The sequence below is a fragment of the Pyricularia grisea genome, assembly GCF_004355905.1.
Source record: "Pyricularia grisea strain NI907 chromosome Unknown Pyricularia_grisea_NI907_Scaffold_2, whole genome shotgun sequence".
Taxonomy (NCBI): domain Eukaryota; kingdom Fungi; phylum Ascomycota; class Sordariomycetes; order Magnaporthales; family Pyriculariaceae; genus Pyricularia; species Pyricularia grisea.
In genome coordinates, this window is record NW_022156717.1 from 1,213,509 (window position 1) to 1,237,813 (window position 24,305).

Genomic DNA, 24,305 nt, shown 5'->3' on the forward strand with positions numbered 1-24,305 from the left:
ACGGCCTAGTCTGCTGTATCAAAAAAAAAAAAAAAAAAAAAAAAACCCCTAGTTGCCCAGACACAAGTCATGCCTCAAGCGAGGAACTTGACTAATGCCTTGGTGAAGATTGTTTCAAAATATTGACGACCGATCTCGGGGGTATTTTGAGTTTTCGTATCTACGTGGATACACCAAGAGCCGCTTCCCTAGCATTATCGAGTGTCCATATCTGCAAAGAAGCTTTCAAGTAGTAGTAGTGACAGTAATCTTGAGACTTGCGGTCAGAGGAAATATTTTGGGCTGTTTCCACCCACCGCAGGCAAATAAAAAGAAGCCATATCCCATATGCACATCGAAATTGGTTCAAACATTTGATTCCGACGTCAGTTCACATTCACACGAAGCTGTCAAGGTGGTAAAACGTTCAGTCAAGCCACGCTCTACCCAGATCGTTTCCTCATAACGCCACGACCAGATGAAACCGACGTAACCAGACCACATTTGAGCAAATAAAAAACCTCATGTACAGCTTGGACATCATTGCATTTTGTTCCCCCTTCCTTTTTTTCAATGCCGTCCCTGGTATGATTGAGGGAGAATAAACCCTTTCCCCGTCCATCACAAACCGTTCCATGTTGCGTTAAACTGCTCGAAAATGTAGTAAAAAAGAGAAAACAGACCCAGGCGAAGAGCTCATTGGCGATACTAAGAAAAAGGACCCAAAACCGATTACTCCGAATGCAGGCCGCCAGTCCGTCATCATTCAGTGAAGAGAAGACTGCCTTTGTGATTCTAAGGTTTTCCCCTCGAGAGTTTTTGTGTGTTGCATGCCTCGGTTCCGTCCCCTTCACTCCTCGGCCTCGCCGGCAAGGGCGTTCCTCTTGGCCGCCTGCCTCTCCAACTTCCTCTCGCGGGCAGCCTTGGTCTTTGCACGCTTGGCGTCCATCTCGTCCTTGAGCAGCCTCTCGCGCTGCTTCTCAGCCTTGGCACGGTGGATCTGTAGAGGGGATTATGTTAGCATTTGAGCCTTGGTCCAGGTGGTGCATTGGAAACCAAGCTTCTTGATTTGTTTGTAAATTGCTGAGGGGAAACGAAAAAGTGTCACATACGTGCTCAACAAGCGCACGCTTGTGCTTGAAGGTGTTACCCTTGGCGGAGTGGTAAAGCTCGTGGTAAAGGTGCTTGTCGATCTTGCCGCTGGCGCGGTACTTGACGAGCAACCGACGGAGAACCCGCTGGCGACGCATCCAAACGACCTGACTGTGAATCGGATAGCAATGTCAGCCAACTATTCCAATTCCGGCTCACTCGGAGCCACCATCGCCATATCTGGCGGACTCTCAAAAGTCCGTCCCCAGAGACCAATCATCCCATCTCGTCTTCCCCCCGGGGTGTGTAAAAAAAAAACATACGTTGGCATACGGGCATCTGCGGTACCCTTGCGCTTTCCGAAACCACGGTGCCGGCCGATCCGTCGGGCGAGGTTAAGCTCCCGAGCGCGTGCTCTTGAGTGCATGGTGACTGGCTTCTTGATGATAAGGCCATCCTGGACGAGCTTGCGGATGGTCTGGCGGGAGTTGGCGTTGCTGATCTCGGACACCTCGTTGGGGTCCAGCCAGATCTTGTTCTTGCCACAGTCCAGAACGGACGCGGCAAGGCGCTTCTGAGTCGTCAGGTTGACCCTACATGGCAAAGAAAAAAACAAGCAACCGTTAGTCCCTTGATCCAAATATTTTCTCCCGTAATGATTTTGTTGATGATGGCGTCGTTTTTGGTGGTGTAGAAACCGCTGGTCGGAGGAGCGGGGGCGTATGTAAAAATCGGCATAGACTCTCTGTGGCGGTTTCTTGCTCGTCTCTCCGGTCGCTCGTCGACCGTTCAACAGTCCCAAATAGTCCTCTTCCGTCTCCCGTCTGCTCTTCGTGGTCGTGTGGGAAGCAATCAATCGCGAGGATATTCACTCACATCTTGAATACTTTGCTGGGTGGATGGCCGCTGCCGGGGTTGTCGTCGGGATGGGTGATTGAAGTGTAAAAAAGTCACCTTTCGTCGATTGAGGGAAGACACTCTCTCTCAATGTTGCAGGTTGTGGGCATTCGAAACCCCCCAAAACCCGCTAGCCCCAATCGGGAGGAGGGCTATTGACTAAGCGGTGGTGGGGTACTTTGAGCACGTGACATGAAATCCAATTCCTTGTCTGCGAATATGAGATAGGAGGAGTGTGGTTCTCGATCGACAGATTGCATCAAGTCGTCATCAGTATTGTATTTGACCAGACAAATAGGTAATGCACATGCTGCGTATTTCAGAGGTGATGGAGGGGTTCGTCGGTATTATGTTGAATGTAGACTAATTCGTACTCGATGTATCACGGTGCTATATCTCCAGTCATATACAATGTAAATTTCTTCCCAGAGGCTCTTCTGCAGGCAGTCTTATCATTCTCTCCTGTTGAAAGCAACTTTACGCATTTTCGATCCGTAATAGAAGCGTAAAAGTTGTAATCGTATTTGCATTAAGTCTACACATAAAACAATTACTTTGGGTATTTATTGCTTCAGTCGTGTCGATTAGTTTACTCAGTGGCCCTGTATTGCCATAATCACGAGCCTCCCAACCCATTAATCACCCCCACAACGGAACTTTAATCAAAGAACCTGAGAATCTCTCGAATCTCACCCATTCCCAACGCGCCTTTAGGATAACAGATAAAGACCGCCTCCCCAACAACGCCGAACTTTTCCCTAAACTCCTTTTTCCGCGATAGCCCGGTTCCCTTCACAAACGCATCGTACACCCTGGTCAGAACCTTTGTTTTAGCTCCGCCGATATGTGCAACAGGAACCAGCTTATCCGAAACGTCCGCTCCAAAGGTAGCAGGGCTGCCCGAAATCGACATGAGTGCAAGGTCCACCAGCGCCTCGATCGTACCGTTGGGTGCGGATGGCATGTCGAGCGCCCACTTGATCTGCCACCCATATCGGGGTGCTAGGCGATGCAGCACAACGAGGCCCAGCACCCGGCCATCACGCTCCGCCGCGAAATAGCGCCGATGTTCCGCATCTACCCAAGGCCGGACCTCGGTCAAATGAACTTGCTTCTTGCCTTCGCGCGCCCGATGCCACTCCTCGATGGCCTTGTTCGCACGCTGCTTGAAGTTTTCGTCCTTTTCGGGTCGCACCTCGTGGAGCCGAATGCCCTCTCTTTGCACCCTGCGTGCGCTCCTCTGCGCTCCAGGCCGGCTTAGTCCACGACGGGCATGGTCATCTGCGGGGACGCGCTGCTCTTCGTTGCAGGTCATAGTGCGCCAGTTGTGCGGCTCATTGGCCAGAATGCGTTGGACTTCTTCGGATACGAGTAGCCAAACCGGTTTGCATTTCAGGGTGTTCTTGACGAAGTCTAGATAGGCACCGATGATCTCTGCATACTGTGATGGATCGCACAGTGGGTCGCCAGTCATAATGACGAGATCTTTGCTCTGTCGAACGTAGCCCACGGCTGCGCCCGTCGGTGGGTGCCTCCAGATCTGGAACCTATCGTCGAGCCAAGAAGTATTGGTAGCGTCGCCATAGTTGGCGATAAGCTTCTCCAACGGTGGATAGTCTGTTTCGGCGCTAGATTTTGGGCTCATATCTGAGCATTCCATGCCGTGGTGGCCTCCATCAGTGGTCACAGCGCCATGCACACTATCTTTGGTACTTGGTGGTGGTAACACCGGTGCTGACTTGCGCCTCCGAGTGCTGGCCTCTGGATGAGGAAGTCCTGGAGGTCGACTGGGCAAACTCTTGGGATCTCGGTGGAACGGCGCAGCATTTCGCACATCGCCCAGCTTCAGCATAAAAGTTATGATGCGCTCGAGACCAAGGCCAGCGCCTCCGTGTGGGGGAGCTCCGGACTCGAAGGCGGCAAGATATTCCTCCATGCCATCTCCAGTTATTCCAGAGTCTGTCATGCTCTGGCGCAGTTCGTCGTATTTGTGGATTCGTTGTCCACCGGTGCAGATTTCTTGGCCACGAACAAAGATGTCAAACGAATTTGTCCATTTGGGATCACTGTCGTCCTTGTGGGTGTAAAAGGGCCGGGCGACAGCGGGAAACTTGTCCAAGATGAAGTAGTCGGTTTTGTACTTTTCCTTGACAAGTTCACCCAACCTCATTTCGTCCCTTGTTGAAAGATCATCCTCTTCGATATCCTGGTTCCCATCTTCCCTCAGCATCTGCAGCGCCTCGGGGAATGTGAGGATGGGAGTCTCTTCCAACCAAACAAGGTCTTCACTTGGCCAACGCTCTCGGATGATTTTGAGTTCTTCCATCTGGTGGACGGCGGCAAAGATGTTTTTGAGTACACGGTCAACCATACGAATGATCTCATGGTGACTTTGGTCTATGCACATCTCAATGTCTAATCCGGTGTATTCTGTCAGGTGCCGGTGAGTGTTGGAATTCTCGGCGCGGAAGACAGGCCCGACCTATTCGAGTTTGTCAGCGGGTACTTCATGGTAGGTTTTGCTGGGGATGTATGGGGTTATCATACCTCGTACACACGCTTGAAGTCGGCAGAGATGGCCATTTGCTTGGAGAGCTGTGGGCTCTGTGCAAGGTAGGCGCTGCGACCAAAATAATTAACCTTGAACACCTCGGCGCCACTCTCGGTAGCTCCCGCCATGATCTTGGGTGTCTGTATCTCAACAAAATCTTGCTGATCAAGCGTCCAGCGGAAAGTGCGCGTGACGGCTGCGCGGACCCTAAACAGGGCTTGGTTGGCCGAGTGGCGCAGGTCAACCACCCGGTTCGTCAGTCGGGGGTGCAACGACTCGGGTGGTTGATAGTTGTTGAAGGGGAGGTTCTTGGCTGGTGCAACCAAGTGGATCGTATCGATGAGGACTTCGAGGTCCGGGTGGGTCGCTGACCTTACAGGCTCCTTAGGACATTGTAGATGTCCGGTGATCTGTACGATGCTCTCAGGATGCAGCCGCTGCGCCCACTTGACCATCTCGGGAGGGCCTTGAAGGACTCCCTGTATAGAGTGAGTCTGGTCCCGGAGCAGGAGGAAGTCGAGGACTTTGGAGATGTCGCGCTGGTGATGTATCCGAGCGCGGAACGTTATCTCGGATCCAACAGGGAGCGTCACAAGTTGGGCGATGGGCGTCAGCTCCCTGAAGACGACATCTTCGCCGAAGCGAGCACGTGTGGCTTCATCCAGATGCTCGCGAGCCTTCAAATCCTCGCTCCGGCGCCTTGCATCAATGAGTTCCTGCTCCTGTAAGCGGCGCTCGAGCTTGTCGGCCTCCTTCCGCGCCTTCCTTTCCAGGCTATCACTGCGGTAGGAAGAATCATCGCTGGAGCGGTGCCCTCGTGACTTGGATCTGGGCGAGGTCTGGGAACTGGTTCTTGTGTGACATGCGACTGGGGATTGAACTGGGGTGGAGGTTCGAGAGGTGGCCTTGCGAATCGGCCCAGTGATGAGCTCGGTCAAGTTATGATTGTGAACCATCTTGGTTTGGCCAGCCTTGGAAAAGGCAAGAAATTGAGAGAAGATGCCACTGATATTGATGGGCTTGTTTTCTGCAGCTTTTGCGTCTGTTGTTATGCCTGTACAAAGTAGAGGTGAGTGTGATTTACGTGCAGTATACATAGTGTCATTCTAGGTTGTCTTAGTGGAGACGACGTAAGAGGATAGGGAAGGTCTGCATGCAGGTTGCCAAGAGATGGTGGGCCATGTCCGCTCAAATACCTTATGCAATGCTAATGTAGTCAGGTCTGAAAGAGGTACAAATAAATTGGATGAGTAAAAGACCGAAGAAAAAAAAAAGCACAGCCAACGAGTGATCCGGTATTTCCGGCGTACCTCCTAGGTTACTTAGTTCTAATCATGCGCAACTGACAGCTCCGGTATATGGTACACGGTCCGAGGAAGAGGGGACTTGGCGTATCCGTGCAGATCCAAGTGCACGTTCTGGATCGAAATTGGAGAAGATTCTGGCTAACATCACTGGATGAAGCCGCGGCGGAACCCGTTTGTCCCGTCCATCTACTAGTAGTGGTACAGTAACAAAAAGAGAGAAGAAGCATCTCCCGTCCGATCTTGGGCTCGAGTTGGGTTGAGCTACCCCGGCTTGCCCGGTTGCACGATGTGATCCAGGGATCCTAGGATGAGGTAGGAATGACGCAAATGAAGCATGTGGTTCTCGTTTTGGAAGTACATCGAGATCGATGGGGCTTGGGGACCCAGCGTAGGTAGGAAGGTATTCTTGGTATTTAAATAAACACAGCCAAATATTAAATGCTGTGGTGTATTTGTGAGATGGCCAAGCAAGCCATGGCATGAAGTAGGTGGTACATAGGTACATCACAAGGATCAGGTACGGCGGTAATGCTGCTCCTACCTACCTTTTACCAAGCCAATCTCAAAAGGCTAAGCCCTTGTACTGTCCTAAGTATAGCAGCTTCCTGTGGATAGTTCACAGGAAGCGGCTCTGACGGTAGACTTCCTAGGTAAGATGAGATGGTTGCATCATTTACCTACCTAGGTACCTTAAGTTCGTGAAAATGGAGGTAGGGGAAGACAGGTTTGAAATCAATATCACTCGTACTATGTAGTGATTGGAAGAAGCATTAAGAAAGTTACGCGTCAGGCTCTTTTTGAGAGTTCCACGTAATAAAGCCGGGTGGGTCCTTCTTTCTTGGCCTTGATTTGGCGTGCGTACTGTGTGGTCGACCGTGTGCGCAGGCAGTCTTGGGTTGGCCACTTGGCAGCACCTGCCAATCGTCTCTAACCCACCAGATTCTTCTGGATCCAGCAAGAAATATGGAGCCGTGGCAACGAAACAAGCAATTTGAGCTGATCTCCATGACGTCTAACACTACGTCTAACAACACTGCCCAGCCCATGTTTCCAACGGTGCAACGAAGGCTAAGCCGCGTCTCTGCTTTGAAGTGGTACCTGGTCCAATCAATCCCTGTGTAAACTGCCGGTCCTCCTGACAGGTCTGAGTATGATCGTGGCCCAGCTTTACAATTCAATATTTGCCTCAGCTACAGGACTCGTTTCAATCATGTCTGTCAGACTACGGCTAGAAACACCACATATGCCGTTTATCCGATATTAGCGACGAAACAAAAACTTTGTCTGTCGTATCTACCCGACCTATCGTCCCGCCCACCTATTGACTACTAGAATTAGACTGAACGTGTGATTTAGTGAGGTGATAACTTCATTTCCTAGTGTATCGGAGGGGTACCTATTTTCTTTTTCTTTTTTAGTAACACTTAAATGGGTTCAACTGCGCCCGTCACCGCTACCAGTCCACCAGAGGATGGTGACACAACCAACGAATATGTGAATCCCTTGGACCAAAGTCCTCGTTGGGCCCTGGCAACGAGGGCATTTGCAATACGATCTGGTGCTAGCCTGGGCTTTGGTCTTTCACATGTTTGGGCTCCGCCGGAGCTGGCGCCCTCCAAAGTTATATGGCTCGACGCTCTCTTGGGAGATTGGAAGGCGAAGAAGGCTATTCGCGTTGACGTCTGGGAGCCTCCCTCACCGCTTCCAAACACGGATAAGCCAAACTTTTCGTCCACCTCGGAGTCTTCTGCTTCTGATTTGCTCGCGCTAGCAGCTCCAAATGTCATCGTCAAGACCCCAACGGACGAAGTAGACGATAATGCTAGCATCAAATCAGGGTGCAGCAGCGCCATATCAAGGAGCAGCACGAGGAGCAGCAACTCCAAATTGGGCACTGCTAAGAGGCCTAGGATTCACAAAATGGCCAGCAACTTGAGTTCAAGAAGCTCAAGGTCACTGGCCAGCATCCGGTCCCGATTATCGAGAAGTAACACGGCCTCTGGGTTATCTTTGGACTCGATCCCCAGACGACCCCTCGTCATCAATTTCCACGGCGGCGGCTTCGTGGTCGGCGAAGGCACAGACGATTCGCGGTGGTGCGCAGCCGTTGCAAAATCCCTGAACGCCGTCGTCTTTTCTGTGAGCTACCGCCTGGCTCCGGGGTATCCATTTCCCAACCCTGTAGAGGACTGCGCCTCGGCCATAGTCCAGATATGCTCTCAGGATATGGCGTCTCAGTACGGTATTGATACCTCACGCGTGGTTCTCTCGGGCTTCTCAGCCGGCGGCAACCTCGCTCTTGCCAGCTGGGTCGCCCTCCAGGACCCGCCCCGCTGGGGCTACGAATCGGTTCTGCCTTCTCCGCCTCTAGAGATGGCTGGCCTAGCTCTCTTTTATCCTTTACTAGACTGGACCGTAGCCCGAGACACAAAGCGGCAGCGCTGCGAGCGTCCAGACCTCACACTTCCCAAAGGACTGACGGATTTGTTTGACGCATCTTACATCTACCCGCCCTTGCAGAGTAACAAGCGCGACGACCCGCGTCTTTCCCCAGGTCTCATGTCAGATCATATGCTCCAGCAGCTCCCACCAGTGCACCTTTGCCTGTGTGAGTATGACATGCTTCTCTCCGAGGGTCTGACGTTTACAGAGAGGCTTAGGAGCCACGGAAGAATTGTCGAGACTCGTGTTGTCAAGGGCGAGAAGCACGCTTGGGACAAGCCGCCATTGTGGGCACCCAAGGAGAACGCTGCAGTCGAGTACGAGGCTGCGATTGAGTCGCTAAAGACTTGGATTGGGTTGGACTAGTTGATTGAGTTGTTCTGCGACCTATAGAACGTATATACCAGTACATATATATATCTCAAGTCACTAGAGCAGTTTTATAGAGCTGAATGCCCTTCGTATTGTGGACGGGCTGGTATATGGGGGTGTGGGGTTAATGTCTTTATGGGTTTGCAGCCGTTTCTAATTTTCTATCTAATGCTAATTTTTTGCACTGTTGATCACTTTGGTGTTTCCATGACGGCTATTTTTAGTCCTTGTTCGTATTACCTGAAGTTAAGGTACGTACGCGAAAACCATGGATAACATTTTCGCCTCCTCCCAACTATCGAGCCATTTTTATGCTTCATTCCCGTCCCCAAAGTAGCAACTACCACTCTGCTCCCGCTCTTGAGCAAAGTTCCGCGATAAACTCAACCGGTATCTTTCTAGTGTTTTGACCGAACTCGGTCTTTGAAAATCTCTTCAGATGGAGGGGTCCTATAGCGAAAACTCAAACGACGGCAAATAGGAAATTTGTGCTGATTGTTGTATTCACGAGATTCTTTGGTGTAAGGACTTGGACTCCCTGGCTTGGTAGTTCTTTCTTTCCTGCTAGAGTTTTTTTCTCTTTTTTTTCGCTTGGTCTAGGCCACAGAAATGAGAGCAAGGTTGTGGATGGGACTGCTATGTCTGGCAAAGCTTGCATCGAGACCAAAGGGAGGCGGCGCCATGTTTCTTCGTGTGACTACTGGTGGTGGGCTGTTCGAGGCTCTCTAGTCTGCCGAGTGATGTTGGGTATCCAGTTTGAACACTCGGATTCCGGCGGGTTATTGATTGAAATCATCAAACAATCGAGGTGTGTCTTTGGGAAGAGCTCGATTTGATACAATAAATATATATTTCAAAATGAGTCTCAAATCCAAGCAAATTCGAGCCACGCGTGGTTCACAAGTTTAAACGAGTGCCAGGTCTACTGTATGAAAGGGTTAACGTACCATATACTTGGTGCGGCATGAACTTGAAAGATCGTGTAATCTTTTTACCGTTTTCGTCGATTTCGCCTGTGTCGACTGCGGTGTGCTTTTTTGTTGAAACAAAACTCCTCGTCGTCTGGGTCGATGTTCCAACCAACCGGAGGGGGCTGACGTTGCTGAGCATATATATAAAAGTGCATTTTGTTTCAACTCTTTGGTCCCCAAAAAAGGGTGGTTCCTCCATGAGCAACCAGGTAGGCTGGGCTCCGTCCAGGCGTAGGGGTGCCCACCCGAGCGGCATGAGGATCAAACGAGGGAAGTCAAAAAGAGTCATCTCTTTAACCAGACCACACTTGAAAAAAAAGGAAGTTTGAATCGCGTGGTGGTAGTCCATTCAGTGATGCGCTGGCCACCTTCCACTGTAAAGACCATGCCCTCGCGCTGCTCGATGGTGTGTTCCACGTCATCAAGGAGCGAGCGCGCAACTGCGGACCGGCCGGTGCCTTGAAGTTTCCCAAGTGATTTCCATTTTGTCCATTCTCAAATAAGCAGGAAGTTATGGCCTCCTTGTTTACCATCGTCTTGTTGTCTAGTCATTCTATATATGGGGTATTGTTTGAGCATTGTCATCGTGAGCTCATTGGTTCTCTGCCTGGGGCTCAGAGTATCAACTCTGGCCCCCTTATTGATCATGCCCGAGTCGCTAAAAACCCACTGGTGGTCATCATAGCCGGCTTCGAACAATTTCTGACATGAAAATGTTGAAAAGTACAGTCGAGATGATGTGAAATGGTGTCCTTGTAACCCTGGACTCGGATGGCGGTCAAAGCACAGCCTGGTAACTACAGAAAGACAAGAAATCAAGCAAGCGAAGTAGTATAGTTCGGTATATGTAGCAGGAGCCTCTGTATCCGGGGCGGTGATGGAGCATGGAACCGAATAGGTAAACAAAGTTGATATTTATATGAATGACGCTGTCGAGCATGTATGCAAGACAACCGCAACTCAGTAGGCAAAAAGTAGGACCAAGAAGCAGTGGGTACCTTGGTGGTTTTCTCGATCTGCAATCTATATGGAGTTGTCCGTCCAAAAGTACCCAGTCAACCTGTCAACTCCATCGTTGAATTCAGGCTCTCGGGCTTAAGCAGAATACTGTCGCGAAGTTTGTTGTTGAGACCAGGTCGCACTCTCCTGCTCACCAGCATGTGTGAGCCATTAGTCTATATATAATAGTGAAATCGATCCTTGTGACGGTGGAAGACTCTGTTGCTGAGGCTGTGCCGATGGCAGCCCGGCCTGTATGTATGCATGCCGTGGATTACACAGGTTGGCTCCCGCCTCTTTTGTGCAGCTGGTATTCACCAGTACCCCCCGGGACCAGCATGTAAAAGGGCCGGTGTCGGTCCTTGGACTCGAAGTAGCGTTGGACTTGGAGGAGCTTGGGGTTGTCTGGCTTCACCTTCTCGTCACAGATCATGCTCAGTGGGGAGCCTCTTCCCTATTGTGTTCATTTTTCCGCCTCATCCTCCAATTTGGCCATACCGATCGGTGTGAGCAGGAACAGATCCATAGAAACCGTTAAATATCTCCGAAAGGTCTCCTTCGAAATACTTGGCGAAAGGAATGCCGCTATGGCGCAACGATCAGCTCCGCCAGCTCGCGCATATCTCTGGCTGATTTAAGTGCTGGCTTGGTGGACACAAGGATCATCCCGGACACCCTTGACCTCGGGAGCTCCGAGGCCAGGATCCAGAGAATATGGCTGCCTTATGGCGCAAATGTTGCGTTTCATCGAACACCGAGCATTCCGAACTCCATGTGGACGTCTTGGTCCATCAGGTTGTCTTTAATTTAGTATCGGCCATGGGTCTTGGTTGGAAACATGCTGTCGGGCCTCCTCAGTCCTGGCTGTCATTTCCGGGTCCTCGTTGGCGGCATCTGTGTCCTGTACAGTACCAACGCCTGTGAGCTCAGGGCAGAGTAAAGAATACCAATGTCCAGGCACAAAAACAGGTATGCCTCTCTTCTGGTATATGTTGGCGAGAAGCTCAAAGCTCAAAGCTCAATATATCTAGTAGCAACGAATAGCGATACTGTGACTAGAGTACCGCTGAGATCGAGAGGATCAAAGCTCCACGGTCGCTGCGCTGAAGGGCTGTATTTGTACTGCTAACCAGTCTTGTTACGAACCGGTTGTGACTCTCAATGGTCTCTTATATAATTTGGCCGTCTGTGATACTATCCTTAATGCCGTCTATAACTTGGAATTGCTCCAGTTCTTCCATAAAGCCCTTGCCCTTTCCGGATCTATCATGATTCTGTTCAACATCAGATTCAGTGTTGACAAATCTTCAAGCAGCCTTATCCCGAAAGCATGAGGCTGTACCTGACCACAGGTGACGGGAAACCCGGTTGCTGTTACTTGAGGGCTTAATATCAAGATTCCCAGGTAAATGTGCCCCGAGATCCTATGCTTTTCTATATTCGTAAAGAGGAGGAGAGTGCAGGGCTCTTCATAGATTCCTTCTGCCAGCCGGCATCTCTCTGTCTACTGCCTCGTAATCCGCCGGTTTGATACCCTTGAGCTTGCGTAGAGCAGTGACAGCCTTGTGCATCAGCACATCCGGGCGCCGCGGTCGATACGGTTCGGTTGGTTCAAGACACGCTGGACATAGTAACGTTTGATGAACGCAAACCATGGCGTGTCGGCACTGCCACTGCGGTAATAATGGCCCTTCTCCCGGTGGTAGGAGAGATCATCTCCAACGATGTTACGTGCTCATCGAGTAGGCGAGCGGAACATGATAGGGAGACAAAGTGTCGGGTAGCGATTTTCTCGCGATGTGATCCAGAGCAACATACTCCATTTCCATTAGATGGCCAGCTTTGCTGCCTATCTTCTTGATGATGTGGGTTTCATCGGGAAATAATTCTAGCCTATTCCCACCGGAACCCTCCCCAACCAGAGGGTTTGGTCCTCCACCAGTTATCTGAGGAGATGTGAGAAGCTGGTTTATCAGATTCCTCGTATCTGGCGCTTAGTATGGTGGACTCCATGGGGTTGGAGATCACCTTGAGGCAGCGTAATCTGCCGCGAGAAGATCGAACTCTGGAACACGTATATGGGTAAATATATAGATATACGCTCTCCGCAACCAGTTACGAGCAGTATAGTGGTGAGTACTGCGTCAGAATATCCTCGCCCGTTGCCGCTTGTACTCTTTTTTCGATCGGCCACTTGTGTGACCCTGCACAAAAGGCGTCCAGGAATAAAGAAAAAGTGAGATGTATGCCCCAAATGTTATTTCTCTCACTTTCTTGCGCGCGTATCTGGGCGGCAGGCAGGGCTCTGCAGTTTGTCCTAAATAAAGAAGACGCTCCGTGTCATCTGGCTCGACAAAAGTAGCTCTTGTCCTCCGATTGTAGGTGGACAAGACGGTGGGTTGTCAAGTACAAACGCCTGCTCTTCTAGATCTTTGGCGGCTATGTTCCTAGGCAGACTCAACCAGCTACATGAAATCTTTATGGTCCCATAAGCTGCTGTTTTTGTCCTCGCATTGCCCTGTTTCCTGGTGACGATCTCTTGGACCCCGAGCACAAATGTTGCGTAACCGTTGGAGAGCCTCCATGATGCAAGGTATTGATCCTTGCTTAAAGGTCATATTCAAGGTTGCTGAGAACCTGAGCCAAGAGATTTGAACCCATCTCCATATCTGAGAGTGAGGATAGTGACAGGCGGAGGCAGGCTGGCGCTCGCAGGCAGACTTTTCTAGGAGCTTGATTCTTTTGCGAAGCTGATCCCACTCGTATGTTGCTGAAAGTTGACGATCATCTCAGTCTTGGATCTCATCAACTGTCGCCTCTTCCAAGCGAGAGGCAAGGAGCTCTCTGCCCATCCGGCTGACCATTTAAGAATCGCTGCAGGGGGTAATACGAGATCCTGATTTATATATAAGATCCTGTAGAGCTGGTCCAGAACATCAACATGTTCGGCAAAAAAAGCGTCTTGCTTATAGAACAGCTTTTTTTCCGGGAGGGGGGACTGGCAGGTTGACGATAAGGGGTGGCCGGTTAAAGGTGGACTGCATAGTGCTGATGGCAGCATGCAAGACTAGAGGATGGTGGACTCATATCAGGGTCATCCTACGAGCCATCGAGGAATGAGTCAGAGGACAGTTGCATCCTTCACGGGCTATATTCCTCCATTCACCTGGTCGAGGCTGAACGCATAACAGATGGCGTTGCGTTACGGTAGGTGCGACGATCTTGAAGAGGAGCATGATCGAGGCATACATCGACCTGGATTCTCCCCAAACCCACCATTGCCATTTATGGCTCAGCCGACGTTTCCTCAGACCGATATGAAGATCCTCCGGCACAGTTTGGTCCCAAAGGAAAACTGGCTTCCGAGCTAACAGAGACAAGATCCCGAGGCCAAACCACTCCTAGAGGCCCATGCTTCCGTAAACTTGGTGATTAAGGCCATGTTGGCGAAAATTTCAAGAGGGCTTGATACCAATTCAAAGCGCACTCGTCGATCTGATCTGTAGCCTGGAGCACCCGCATCAAGGCTAAACTCCAAACCTGCTGAAAATGGACTTGTTGCCGGTGTTGGATGGGGTCTCTTAGTCACCGTAGCAAGTATGCAAAAAGGTGACTTGGTGATATATACCGAGATTCCTTACTTGGATCGTGTCAGATGCGTAAACATGTGATCGTCACCTAACATCTGCCCCTGAGAGCAGACCGTCGTCCCGAAGGTGTCGCATTACTTGACAATTCCACCAATATAAAAAGAAAATGAAGTAACGTCTAGCTCGGGTTCCCACCCCCGAGACTTGAAAAAAAAAAGTTCTATATAAAACATCGACGAGTCTTCTTGGTTGAAGTCATCTTGCTTGATAGTGACGGATGGAAGGGATGGAAGACATGGGCGAGACCTTGACGTGTGCGGGACCGCGCTTTTATAAGGTTCATTCCCCGAATACACTGAATCACTCCTCCAAGATTGCTCAGTTGTTTATTGGCTAGGTTTACCATGACGTGGCTGTACATGACTAACATGCACTGCACCATGGGTCTGTCAGTCATCAAAAACCATGCCTCCTCAAACGTACAACAGGTGTCTAGTATCGGTTCAAGAAAGCCAAACGATTGTGGTTTGTCAGGGCCGAAACCCAATGGTTGCATAGCCGCTGACACTGGGTTCCTGCTGGTAGTCTAATATTAGGTTTAGTTTGTTACAAGAATGCATTTCTAGCATCTAGAGCCCATATCAAGGCCAAACGTCACAGAGTGACATTAAAAACACAAAACATACAGAAAAACACAAACAACGCTGTAATCAAGTTTTGTTGGACATGTACTCATATTAACGTCCCTCCCCCCCACCAAGACAAAGCAAAGTAAAGCCAAGTCTATCGTCCTCTTCGTGAAATTTGTATCAAACAGTGAGGAGTAAACAACATCCAAACAAGTCAAAAGACGTAACCTTCAATGCAACCAGCAAATGCCTCTTGAGCGTGGTCTAAGGTCTACGCGGTAGCTGTAATGTGCTCATGCAACGCGGAACAAAGGAAACAACAACAAAAAAGGCCTCCCAAACTCCCCGGTGTGACAGGCTCACCAGCCGATGCAAAAAAAGAAGAAAGAAATTTACCAAGCCAGGTAGATCAAGACAAAGGAAATTCAGTACGCTCCGCAACCATCCTGTGCATGCTTGAAAGCTGTAGAGAAGAACTCCTGCATAGCAATGTAGTGAAAGACGATACCACCCAGCACAGCCAAGTGCCAGAGGTTGTGGCTGCCGCCAAAGTAGTCAAAGCAGCCAGGGTACCACCTCTCGGGGATCTTGCTGGCGTAGATGAGGGCACCAAAGACGTAAACAGCGATGCTCTCGGCGATGGGTGTATAAAACTCGTAGACATACTCGGCACCGCGAGTGAGACTCAGCTGTAGTATGGGCAAGAATCCCGTGGCACCGAGGGAGACGTAGAAAGCCACTCGGGCCCAGGCCATGTCTGCGCCGTTGAAGCGCGGGTGCCATGGCAGGATGACGCCGCCGATTCCGAGAATGGCCGTCAAACTCATGTAGATCCAACGACTCATCGGGTCGCAGTAGAAAGCCGTGTACTCGGTTGTCATAATGCTTGCAGCAATCAACATCGATATACCAGTGTAGTCGACGCAGGCCAATGAGCTAATAAGATGCGCGTCTGCGATCGAGTTCATTGTGTGCCAAATCGTACTGCATACGAGGCACTGGCATGCCGCAAAGAAGAAGACGGCTGCGATGAACACATCCGTCTTGGTGCTGAGTGAAAAGTTGGGTGATGTCGGGTAGAAATAGAAGGCCACAGCCAGGACGAGGACGAGGCCGAGGGCATGTGACCAAATGTTGACAAGTTCGTTGGAGATGCCAAACATGCCAGACTTGATACAAGCCAGCTTTGTCTCACTAAAGCGGTACCCCTTGAGGATGTGCGGGTTTGTCCGCCACGGCATGGGAAGATCCTCGTACCGGATAAGACCATGCTTGCTGGCCCTGGCAACAGCCCGTTGGATATGGTCCTCCAACGACTCGGCTGCCCACTTGGCCGCCGCAAATCCTTCGTCGACAACCTCCCTGGCACGCCCGATACCCTCGTCGACAACTCTCCGACCCTCGCCCATGAACGCACCAGCGGCATCAGCAGCATTGGCCAGGCTGCGCTCACGGAATTTGGATGCATGGTCCTCAAAATCCGAAAGCATCGTGTCCAGTAGGTCTATTCCGACACAGGCTTTTTCATGCAGAGAGTCGGCCGCCGCAAGAGCATCCTGATATCTAGCCTCCAACGTCTCGACCATGACATGTACCCTCCGACGACCGGCGCCGATGACTTCCTCCGAAACATGAGAGCAGCCTGTCCGCACAGCCTGTAGTGTATTGTAAGCCCTTGCAATGCTCGCATCGAGGCTGATCTCGCCGTAACTCTCGAGGAAATCTAGGCGCCTTTCGAGTTCCGTCAGGAATAAATCGACCTGAATATACGAGGTGCGCCACAAATTAGTATCTTGTCTAGTCGGAGGTCCGTAAAAAAAAAAAAAAAAAAAAAAAAAAAAAAAAAAAAAAAAAAAAAAAAAAAAAAAAAAAAAAATTGCAGGGGGGGGGAAAATATGCGCACCTTGAGGAGAATGTGTTCCTCGCCATCCATGATGTGGTTGACGATGGACTTGCGTCTCTGTGGGAAATACGACGAGTGTCGCCGGCGCCTCCGAGGGGGAGCATCATCGCTGCCCTCCCTGCCGGATGCTTGCGCTGAGGAGTAGTCGTCTTCATTGGTGGCGGCCATAGAAGGCGCACCGCAGTTGAGTTGAGAGGTGCATAGTTCGCTCGGGGATAGGGCCATGGCGGGCGGTTGGAAGGCAGGCTAGCTAGCGTAGCTGCAGAAAGACGGTTCGGGTGGATGCCGCGTATCTCTAATATTTATTTATTTGGGCTGTAGACGGAAAAGCCCCGCGCTGTCCGGTTGTCAAAGACTTAGGACGACGAGGCGGCACAAACAGACGGGATAATATGCACAAGAAAGTTGAATGAGTGACTTGAACACAAACAAGGATTAAGAAAAAGAAAAAAAGTATGAAAGGGGAAATTGGATGGATGAGGCGTCGAAAAATCGCTTGTGGCCCTTTCACCCGAGGATGTAACTGATCAAAATCTCGGAATTCAAATGCGAATCGGGCAGTGAGGCCCACGGAAGTGGATAAGGTTGGGGTGCAGAGCGGTGGGAACTCGCTTGGCTTGCAGCCCAGGAGCGCCAGTAACTCAACAAAGGGGTCGAGCGGCGAAAACAATAATTGGTCGAAACGTTTGATGTGGGGTTTATGCCGGACGAACCCCTCAGACCAAGACTGACTGGGCCCTGAAAATGATTTATGATGGAATGACAAGTCGGAGAGGCGACGGGAACATATGTACGCCGCAGGCAAAAGTTTGGCAGTCTTGGAGGCTGAGCACGTACTTGTACTGTCCGAGGAACGTCAAGTCGTAGTAGACAGACAGATCATCCCGAGTTATCGTCCACCCACTCGGGAACTAAAAGCACCTCACGCAGCAATCAATTCGGAACGGTGCAGCAAGTAAAAAGGTCAAACATGCCCCGTGAAGCAAAGCGCGTCAGACATTGGTCAATGTTTGTAGCTAAATAGAGCGACAGACAGAGCGAAAGTCAATGCGATATACTGGTCTGTGACTGTGCTGAGCATGTTTTGTATGCGAGCTCGTCCTAGACGATAGCTGCCACAACATTGTGTTGGAGAATGAATCGAGCTAGTACCTTGCGAAATGAGCAACTAATCAAAAAGCCGATAGGGGCTGTTTTTAGCGCTGTGGCAGATGCTGTCTTTACTTTTCTTCCGACACAACCAACAGGCGCTTCAGGAGATTATTGTGCCCGAGTGACCTAACGAGTGAATACCTACCGTAGGGAAAAGAGCCAAATGAATTTAGGATCGAGGCAAGCGAGGCAATGTGATATTGAACCCTACAAAGGAAAGGTTGCATCGTCTGGCCCATATTTACAGCATGTGCCTTATCAGACTTGACTCATGTTTTCAGTCAGACATCTCGAGCATGCATATTGCCTGCTAATAACTACTCGCTGGCAGACAACCCAAACAAAACGTTTTAAAAGAATTATTATTATGCTAAGGCGATCTGTCAAGCCAATTAACGCCTAATTGTTCAAAGTCCTTTCGGGTGGACCGGATGTGGCGACATTGACCGCGAGCTGAAAGTGGACGGGACGGTACTTTGAAGGCCTGTGCGCTTATCGCTTCTCTTATCGGAAGACACTCGTCTTGTCTCTGGCTGCAGAGACGCGCTCAACGCGCTTGGGTAGCACTCGCAAGGCTGAAAGGAGCTGCATAGGATCTCATTTGATATTTCTGGGAAAGCACAGCACAGATCTTCCTCAAGCAGCAAACATCTGAAACTGCAGAATCTGATCCATCTACGCCGAGCCGCACCAGCAAAAACCCACATCCTGCGTTGCCTCACCTCATCTTCCCAAACCCATCTCCTACCTTGGACGCCGAAACAACCTTACGAGCCCCGAGGCTGTCGTGGCGATGGACGACATAGTGACGGATCCAAACCTGCGCTCCGTCTTGCAGATCTCTCAGGATGCGCGCGACCAGGCCCTTGCCCTCGTCGATCTCATCGCCCAGCAGCAGCAACAACAAAACGGTGCCGACGACGATGGCGCAGCACATGCCGCGCTGGCCAAGCTGCAAAAGCAGCTGATGACGAACTTGTCGCACTTGCGTGGTTTGCACCGTGCCGCCTTTATTGCGGCCCGCGACACCAAGGCGATGACAGCCGAGAAGCGGCAGGAGGTTGACACGCTGCACCTGCAGCTGCAGAACTTATACTACGAGCAGAGGCATCTCGAGGGGGAGATTGCGGCTTGCGAGGGCTACGAGTAAGCTATATGGAATTTATATTGGTTTTTGCGCCGGACCGGATACAGAGGCGGCTCGAATGGCTTCTAACTGCCCATTCTGAACAATTTAGTCACAAGTATCGCGAGCTCCCCCTCATACCAGTTGAGGAGTTTTTAGCATTGAAACCAGAACTGGCAGACCGTGACGAGAACGAACTCATGGTCGCGAGGATAGAACATGAACGTTCAGAGCGACAGGAGATGGAGAACCAGAGACAGGACATGCTCAAGCGCAAGGCCACGCTCATCGCAGAGAACAAGAAAAGCAAGGAGAAACTGGCCAACCTAGACCAAGAACTGGAGAAGTTCATTGATGTGAGTCTGACCGAAAGCTTATTGAAGTGAAAGCAGACGTTCAAGATCCATACTGACATTGGGGACTGTTACTTGCTGTCCAGGCTGCTAAACCTATCGAGAAGATCTTTGAGAATGTCAATTGATCTATCGAAGGTGCGCATCTTACTGATTTCACTCTTTAAGCTGGCACTCACGCACTTCGATTTTTCTACGGTGTGCGCCAGCGAGCGAGTGTGACACCTCGTTGTATGTAAGAGCTTACGAGACCAGTGATACCCCGAAAAACGTGATTCCACCGAGGCTGTCCCGGCTGGATTCAATAGCGGATCAGGCTAGGACAAGGCCGAAATCCATCACAAGGCCGCTCTGCAGCTACGGAGCCGTGAAAATTTCGACGGCCCCGTACGCGATCGAAACACATCCAACTACCTATAAGCAAGACGTTGTGGTTGGCTTTAACCAACGTGAAAATGGTGGCGAGCGGTGGCTGGGCGATATATCACGCATTGGGACCAACCAACCAGTCAATGACGTTCATGCACGCCCTCTTCCCGGCCTTGTGGGCTTGTGGAAATACTATGGAGATGATGGTTCCCTTATCGGTTAGTGCTCTCACCGCCGGCATAGGTCCTTCTTTGTTAAGGTCGCAGTAGTACCGGGGCCATGCGGATGTACGGGCGGTCAATGACATGCGCATCGTAGCAACAATTGCCGGAGATAGTCGAGTCGTTCTACCGTAGTTTACAGAACGGGTTCTTATGAATACATACCGTGTGTGACCAGGAACTAACATAACATACTACACTTATCCAGTACACGTATGCAATAGGGATCAGCAGGAGTGGGTCGAGTACTTTCTTGGCCTTGCATTTCGATTTTTTTTTTTAAATCTCTTTGCTGCTTCAGCATGTGACGATGTGAATGTTCCTCAACTGCCTTACACAAGTAGGTATTTATGTATTGCCAGTATTGGTGCAAAGATGAATGATCTGCCGCGTTCTGGTTTGCCAAGTAATTGGGTACTAGGGTATCAAAGCAAGATGATGCAACCAAGTTTTTTTTTTTTTCTCTTTGCTTTGCTCTTTTCGTTTCCCAATCGTACTCCGTATCAACTAGCGAACCCCACTTGTCTCGTGCATCGGGGGTTTTCAAGATAATGACGACAAAGTACTTTCCAAGTATATACCATTTCCCTCTGTGGACTTAGAGTTCACCATGTGATAAAATAGCCCTCTCTACCCGAGGATGGTTATTCGCCTGCGGGTAAAATATGATGTGGCTTTTAAGCCAGCAGGTCTGGAACGGGGGACTAAGATGGGCAAGGTTGATAAGATCAAGCATTGGGATTCGTTCATCTCCCGTCAATGATTCGGTTCGGATCCGACGGAGGCGCATATTTGGGGGTTGGTTGTTGGTGTGTACCATGGCTGAACAACAGATCAAGTAGGCAGTCTAAGGTAGTAATAGTCTTCTTTTTCCTTTCCTGTCAAGTCATGTTGCTCAACTGTTACCCCCAAGTTTCCCACCACCTGATGGTCAACCAAGTTTTAGTGGATGGAACCTCCAGCCACCCCCGCAACGAGGAATTAACCAGTGTGATATGTAAAAGGGAACCGTCGTCTAGAACCCGATAATCATAAGATAAAAAGGAAAAAGGAAAATTGTACACGAAAAAAAAAAAAAAAAAAAAAAAAAAAAAAAAAAAAAAAAAAAAAAAAAAAAAAAAAAAAAAAAAAAAAAAAAAAAAAGGAACAAGGCAAGCCACAAGTCGCAGAATCATTTGTCGGAAAGCCGTGGTCCACAATCGTAATAAGCACGCTGGTCGCCGGGGGCGGTCTGCAAAAGGCGCACAGCCCACTTTCTTGGCGACGTTGTCGTGCGATGACTGCGCAAAATGTAGCTTGCATGCATGCTGTGCCGTTGAGAAAGGCAGTACGACGTTATTGGTGATCTTTTGCATGCAACACAAAGTGACGGTCTGTATTTTGCTATCTTTGTACCTTTTTTTTTGTTCTTCTTTCTGCCCAATAACATTCATAGTGAAACTGTCGTGTATCCATAAAAGCAATGCCATCAGCCTTGCGCAAATACGGAGTGTACCTGTTTGTAAAGCCGGTTGGTTCACTTTACGTAGGATTATTGGTAAGCGGTTCAATTGGGTTAATTGAGTTGTATGAGGGAATGGATAACTTCGCGTCTCAGGCATTTCCGCGTTCGGGCGCGAACAACCCAAGTAATCCACTAATTAATAGTAGTACAAAGTGTACTTTGAGAGATGAGAATGTACCCCTGTCAATCACCATCCGTCCGTCCCGCGAAGGGGTGCCCAGACAAAAACGGTGGAACAAACAAGATTGTGTGGGTACACACAAAACACACACTCTCTCTCAACGGTAAATCGCATAAACATCAAACTTTTTTTCTCCCTCGGGGCGGGAAGTGGAATGTGAAGTGGAATTTCCCAAAGGTGCTTACAGTCAGTACCTTGAAGTGGATCTCGCTGCCAGTGTACCGGCTACGAGTATGACGCAGCCAATTTCGGGGATCAGGCATGCCCGGATCTGGCATGCGCTGGGTACCAAATACATGACAAGGCTTTTGAGAAACTTCAGACCATACCAGAACCCAGAACAGGGAGAGAGAAAATAAAAAATAAAAAATAAAGTTAATAAGAAAAAATACCGCGGCCTGAAAGTTGTTAGTGTACCCAATCGGCTGCCTCATACTAGGGTTTCGGTTGCCATTCTGGCGGGACTCCAAAATGAAAAGGCGCTCAACTAGGACATGTTTGTGCTAGTCTTTGTAATCTCAGGTGGTAAGCTTAAGTGGAGAGGTTTGATGGGTAGGTCGTTTTATGAAATGAAGCCTTTTCCCCCTTCCACCCTGATCCGCTCGGGCTGTTTAAAATGAGCTGTCAGGCTTTATGGCGGCTACCTTCAGCTTGTCTGCCTGTTATTATTAATTACCTTGGATGTAGTGAATTTACCTCGGTACTTTGAGATCTGATTTGGCAAGACGGTACGTAGAGTTGGATCCCAGTTTGAACAGACAACTCAAACAAAGATACCTTAATGCCGTAGTAACCACAAAAAACCATCATTGCAACTATTGTTTGTTCTTGACTTTCGGCTCTTGAAGGTAATCAGAGCAACAGGGGCTCATGCACGGACCCGTATTTTACTTTCTTGCTTGCGTATTTTTCTTCTTCAGTCTCTGTTTAGTTCTTCTCATAAGCCTGACTGTTTTCTTGGCAGGGCGGGTCGAAGATGAAAAGGAATTTTTTTCAATGGAGAAAAAAATCATTTCGCAATAACAAGACGGATATGAAAAGAAAAGAAACAATTACACAATAACAGGGGGATTCGGCCTGTCGGGTTCTCGCTCGTTTGCACAAAATGATTGCCGCCAGCAGTGCTTCGTTGCCCGGGATTCCCATTACAATTTCCCTTGAACCCGCTCAAAAACCCACAACCATTTCTCGAGTCGAGATTGATGTTTTCATTGGGTGGGAGCAACCGCCTTGCTAGCTGCTGATCAATCCCATCACAAGTTCCGTGCCGGATGCCCCGGAAGCTCCGGAGACGTCGGCGACAAGTCCCCCTGATACAGCTACGTTAATGTTGAGCTTGAGGTTTGGTTACAGACAGTCTTGCCCCGGTAGTTGAAGTACAAATTTGCAGCACTCGGGGTGGATGCTAGAGTCAGAGGGGTCTACCAGAAACTTGAATGCATGTTCCTCAAGGTGGGAAGCTTTTCATGCAGCCTCGGCGTCGTCATGGGCTGAGCCACAACCTGCTTAGAAGAGCTAAACTCATGACAACTCCAGCCACCAGTGATTCTATGCATGTGGGTGTTGGCAGAAACTTCTGCAACACAACGTAGAAGGAAACAATGGGATTTTAGTTTCTTGGAAAGGTGAATTTAAAAACCGTTTAGCGTTTTACTACGGTGGACAGAAAAGCTTCCAACCATAAGCAGTACAGTAAGTACTGTAGCTACTTGCGTAGCTTTCCGGGAATCTAGTACATACCGGGACACGCCGTTAAAAAGGACCATCGCAGCATGCTTCGATCTAACTGGGATGAAAAATGGAGCAGGACGAAAAGTGAAGGTGTGGAGGAGACCAGGAGCTGGACTTGATCGACTGACGTGGTATGGATGGATGGTTGATTGATTGATTGACTGATTTGCTCGGAGGATCCTAGACGAAAACGGTTGATCTCGATGTGATGGGTGACAGGCAAAACGGAAAACATCTCAAACAGCGGTAGCCCCATGCCGGGAGATCCACTTTTATTACTTTGATCACTTTGCTAAATTGATTTGCTTGGGCAGTCCATGTCACTGCCAATTGTGTGCTGCACGTAGATTGCAGTAAGGTTGAAAACCGATGAGGCCAAACATATGCTTCCCTGGTTTCTACGATGTGAAGTTTGGGGAATCTCTCCGAAAGGGGGTTGAAACATGGCTGGTGTGCTTGCACGCTTGTTCATGATTGACTGGGAGGCATTTGCAATCAAGAAGTAAACACTAACTAACAAGTGTTTGCATTAGCAGCCCAACCGCAACGGACAAGTCCGGGGCATCTGCCATCCCTTGTGGTGATCTGATTGCTCGAGCGCCTGCGACAAGTGGTCACGAATTGACTGCGTGACCAGCCTGATGCCGTGGGACTAGAGCAAGTCCGACAAGTCGAATATACCTAGAACCAAGAGGAAGATAGGAAAGGGCGTGCGCAAGGCCGTGGGACCAGCCTCTCACAGATAGAAGATAGCCGATGCACCAGTAACTGGAGACCAGGTTAGGTCAGGTAGGTTCGTGGGCAAGTTCGACGTGTGTGCAGAATCGGTCAGTCAGACAGCTGTATGTCTGGCATTAACCGTGCTGCACATATCCCTTTCCTTTGGATGTTTGTTTAGTTTTTTTTTTTTTTTTTTTTTTTTTTTTTTTTTTTTTT

At 49.6% G+C, this 24,305-nt stretch overlaps 4 protein-coding genes across 4 annotated transcripts; 2 read left to right on the top strand and 2 right to left on the bottom strand.

The window, feature by feature from the left end:
* Positions 1-20: 20 nt before the first annotated feature.
* On the bottom strand, positions 21-5,911 carry PgNI_02914 (uncharacterized protein). The gene is made up of 7 exons (XM_031122971.1): positions 5,830-5,911; positions 4,516-5,741; positions 2,640-4,450; positions 1,948-1,977; positions 1,395-1,664; positions 1,092-1,242; positions 21-979 (listed from the first exon to the last, which is right to left on the bottom strand). Exons 2-7 carry the CDS (start codon positions 5,614-5,616, stop codon positions 830-832), a joined length of 3,513 nt encoding a protein of 1,170 aa, XP_030985074.1. The 5' UTR covers positions 5,617-5,741; positions 5,830-5,911; the 3' UTR covers positions 21-829.
* Positions 5,912-7,254: 1,343 nt separating this feature from the next.
* On the top strand, positions 7,255-8,634 carry PgNI_02915 (uncharacterized protein; the record flags this gene model as incomplete). The annotated part of the gene is made up of 1 exon (XM_031122972.1): positions 7,255-8,634. One exon carries the CDS (start codon positions 7,255-7,257, stop codon positions 8,632-8,634), a length of 1,380 nt encoding a protein of 459 aa, XP_030985073.1.
* Positions 8,635-14,720: 6,086 nt separating this feature from the next.
* PgNI_02916 (uncharacterized protein) lies at positions 14,721-17,234 on the bottom strand. Its single transcript, XM_031122973.1, has 2 exons — positions 16,733-17,234; positions 14,721-16,589 (listed from the first exon to the last, which is right to left on the bottom strand). The coding sequence occupies exons 1-2, from the start codon at positions 16,955-16,957 to the stop codon at positions 15,255-15,257; spliced, it is 1,560 nt and encodes a 519-aa protein (XP_030985072.1). The 5' UTR covers positions 16,958-17,234; the 3' UTR covers positions 14,721-15,254.
* A 1,031-nt stretch (positions 17,235-18,265) lies between these two features.
* On the top strand, positions 18,266-20,110 carry PgNI_02917 (uncharacterized protein). The gene is made up of 3 exons (XM_031122974.1): positions 18,266-19,030; positions 19,123-19,366; positions 19,450-20,110. The coding sequence occupies exons 1-3, from the start codon at positions 18,678-18,680 to the stop codon at positions 19,489-19,491; spliced, it is 639 nt and encodes a 212-aa protein (XP_030985071.1). The 5' UTR covers positions 18,266-18,677; the 3' UTR covers positions 19,492-20,110.
* The last annotated feature ends 4,195 nt before the right edge of the window (positions 20,111-24,305 follow it).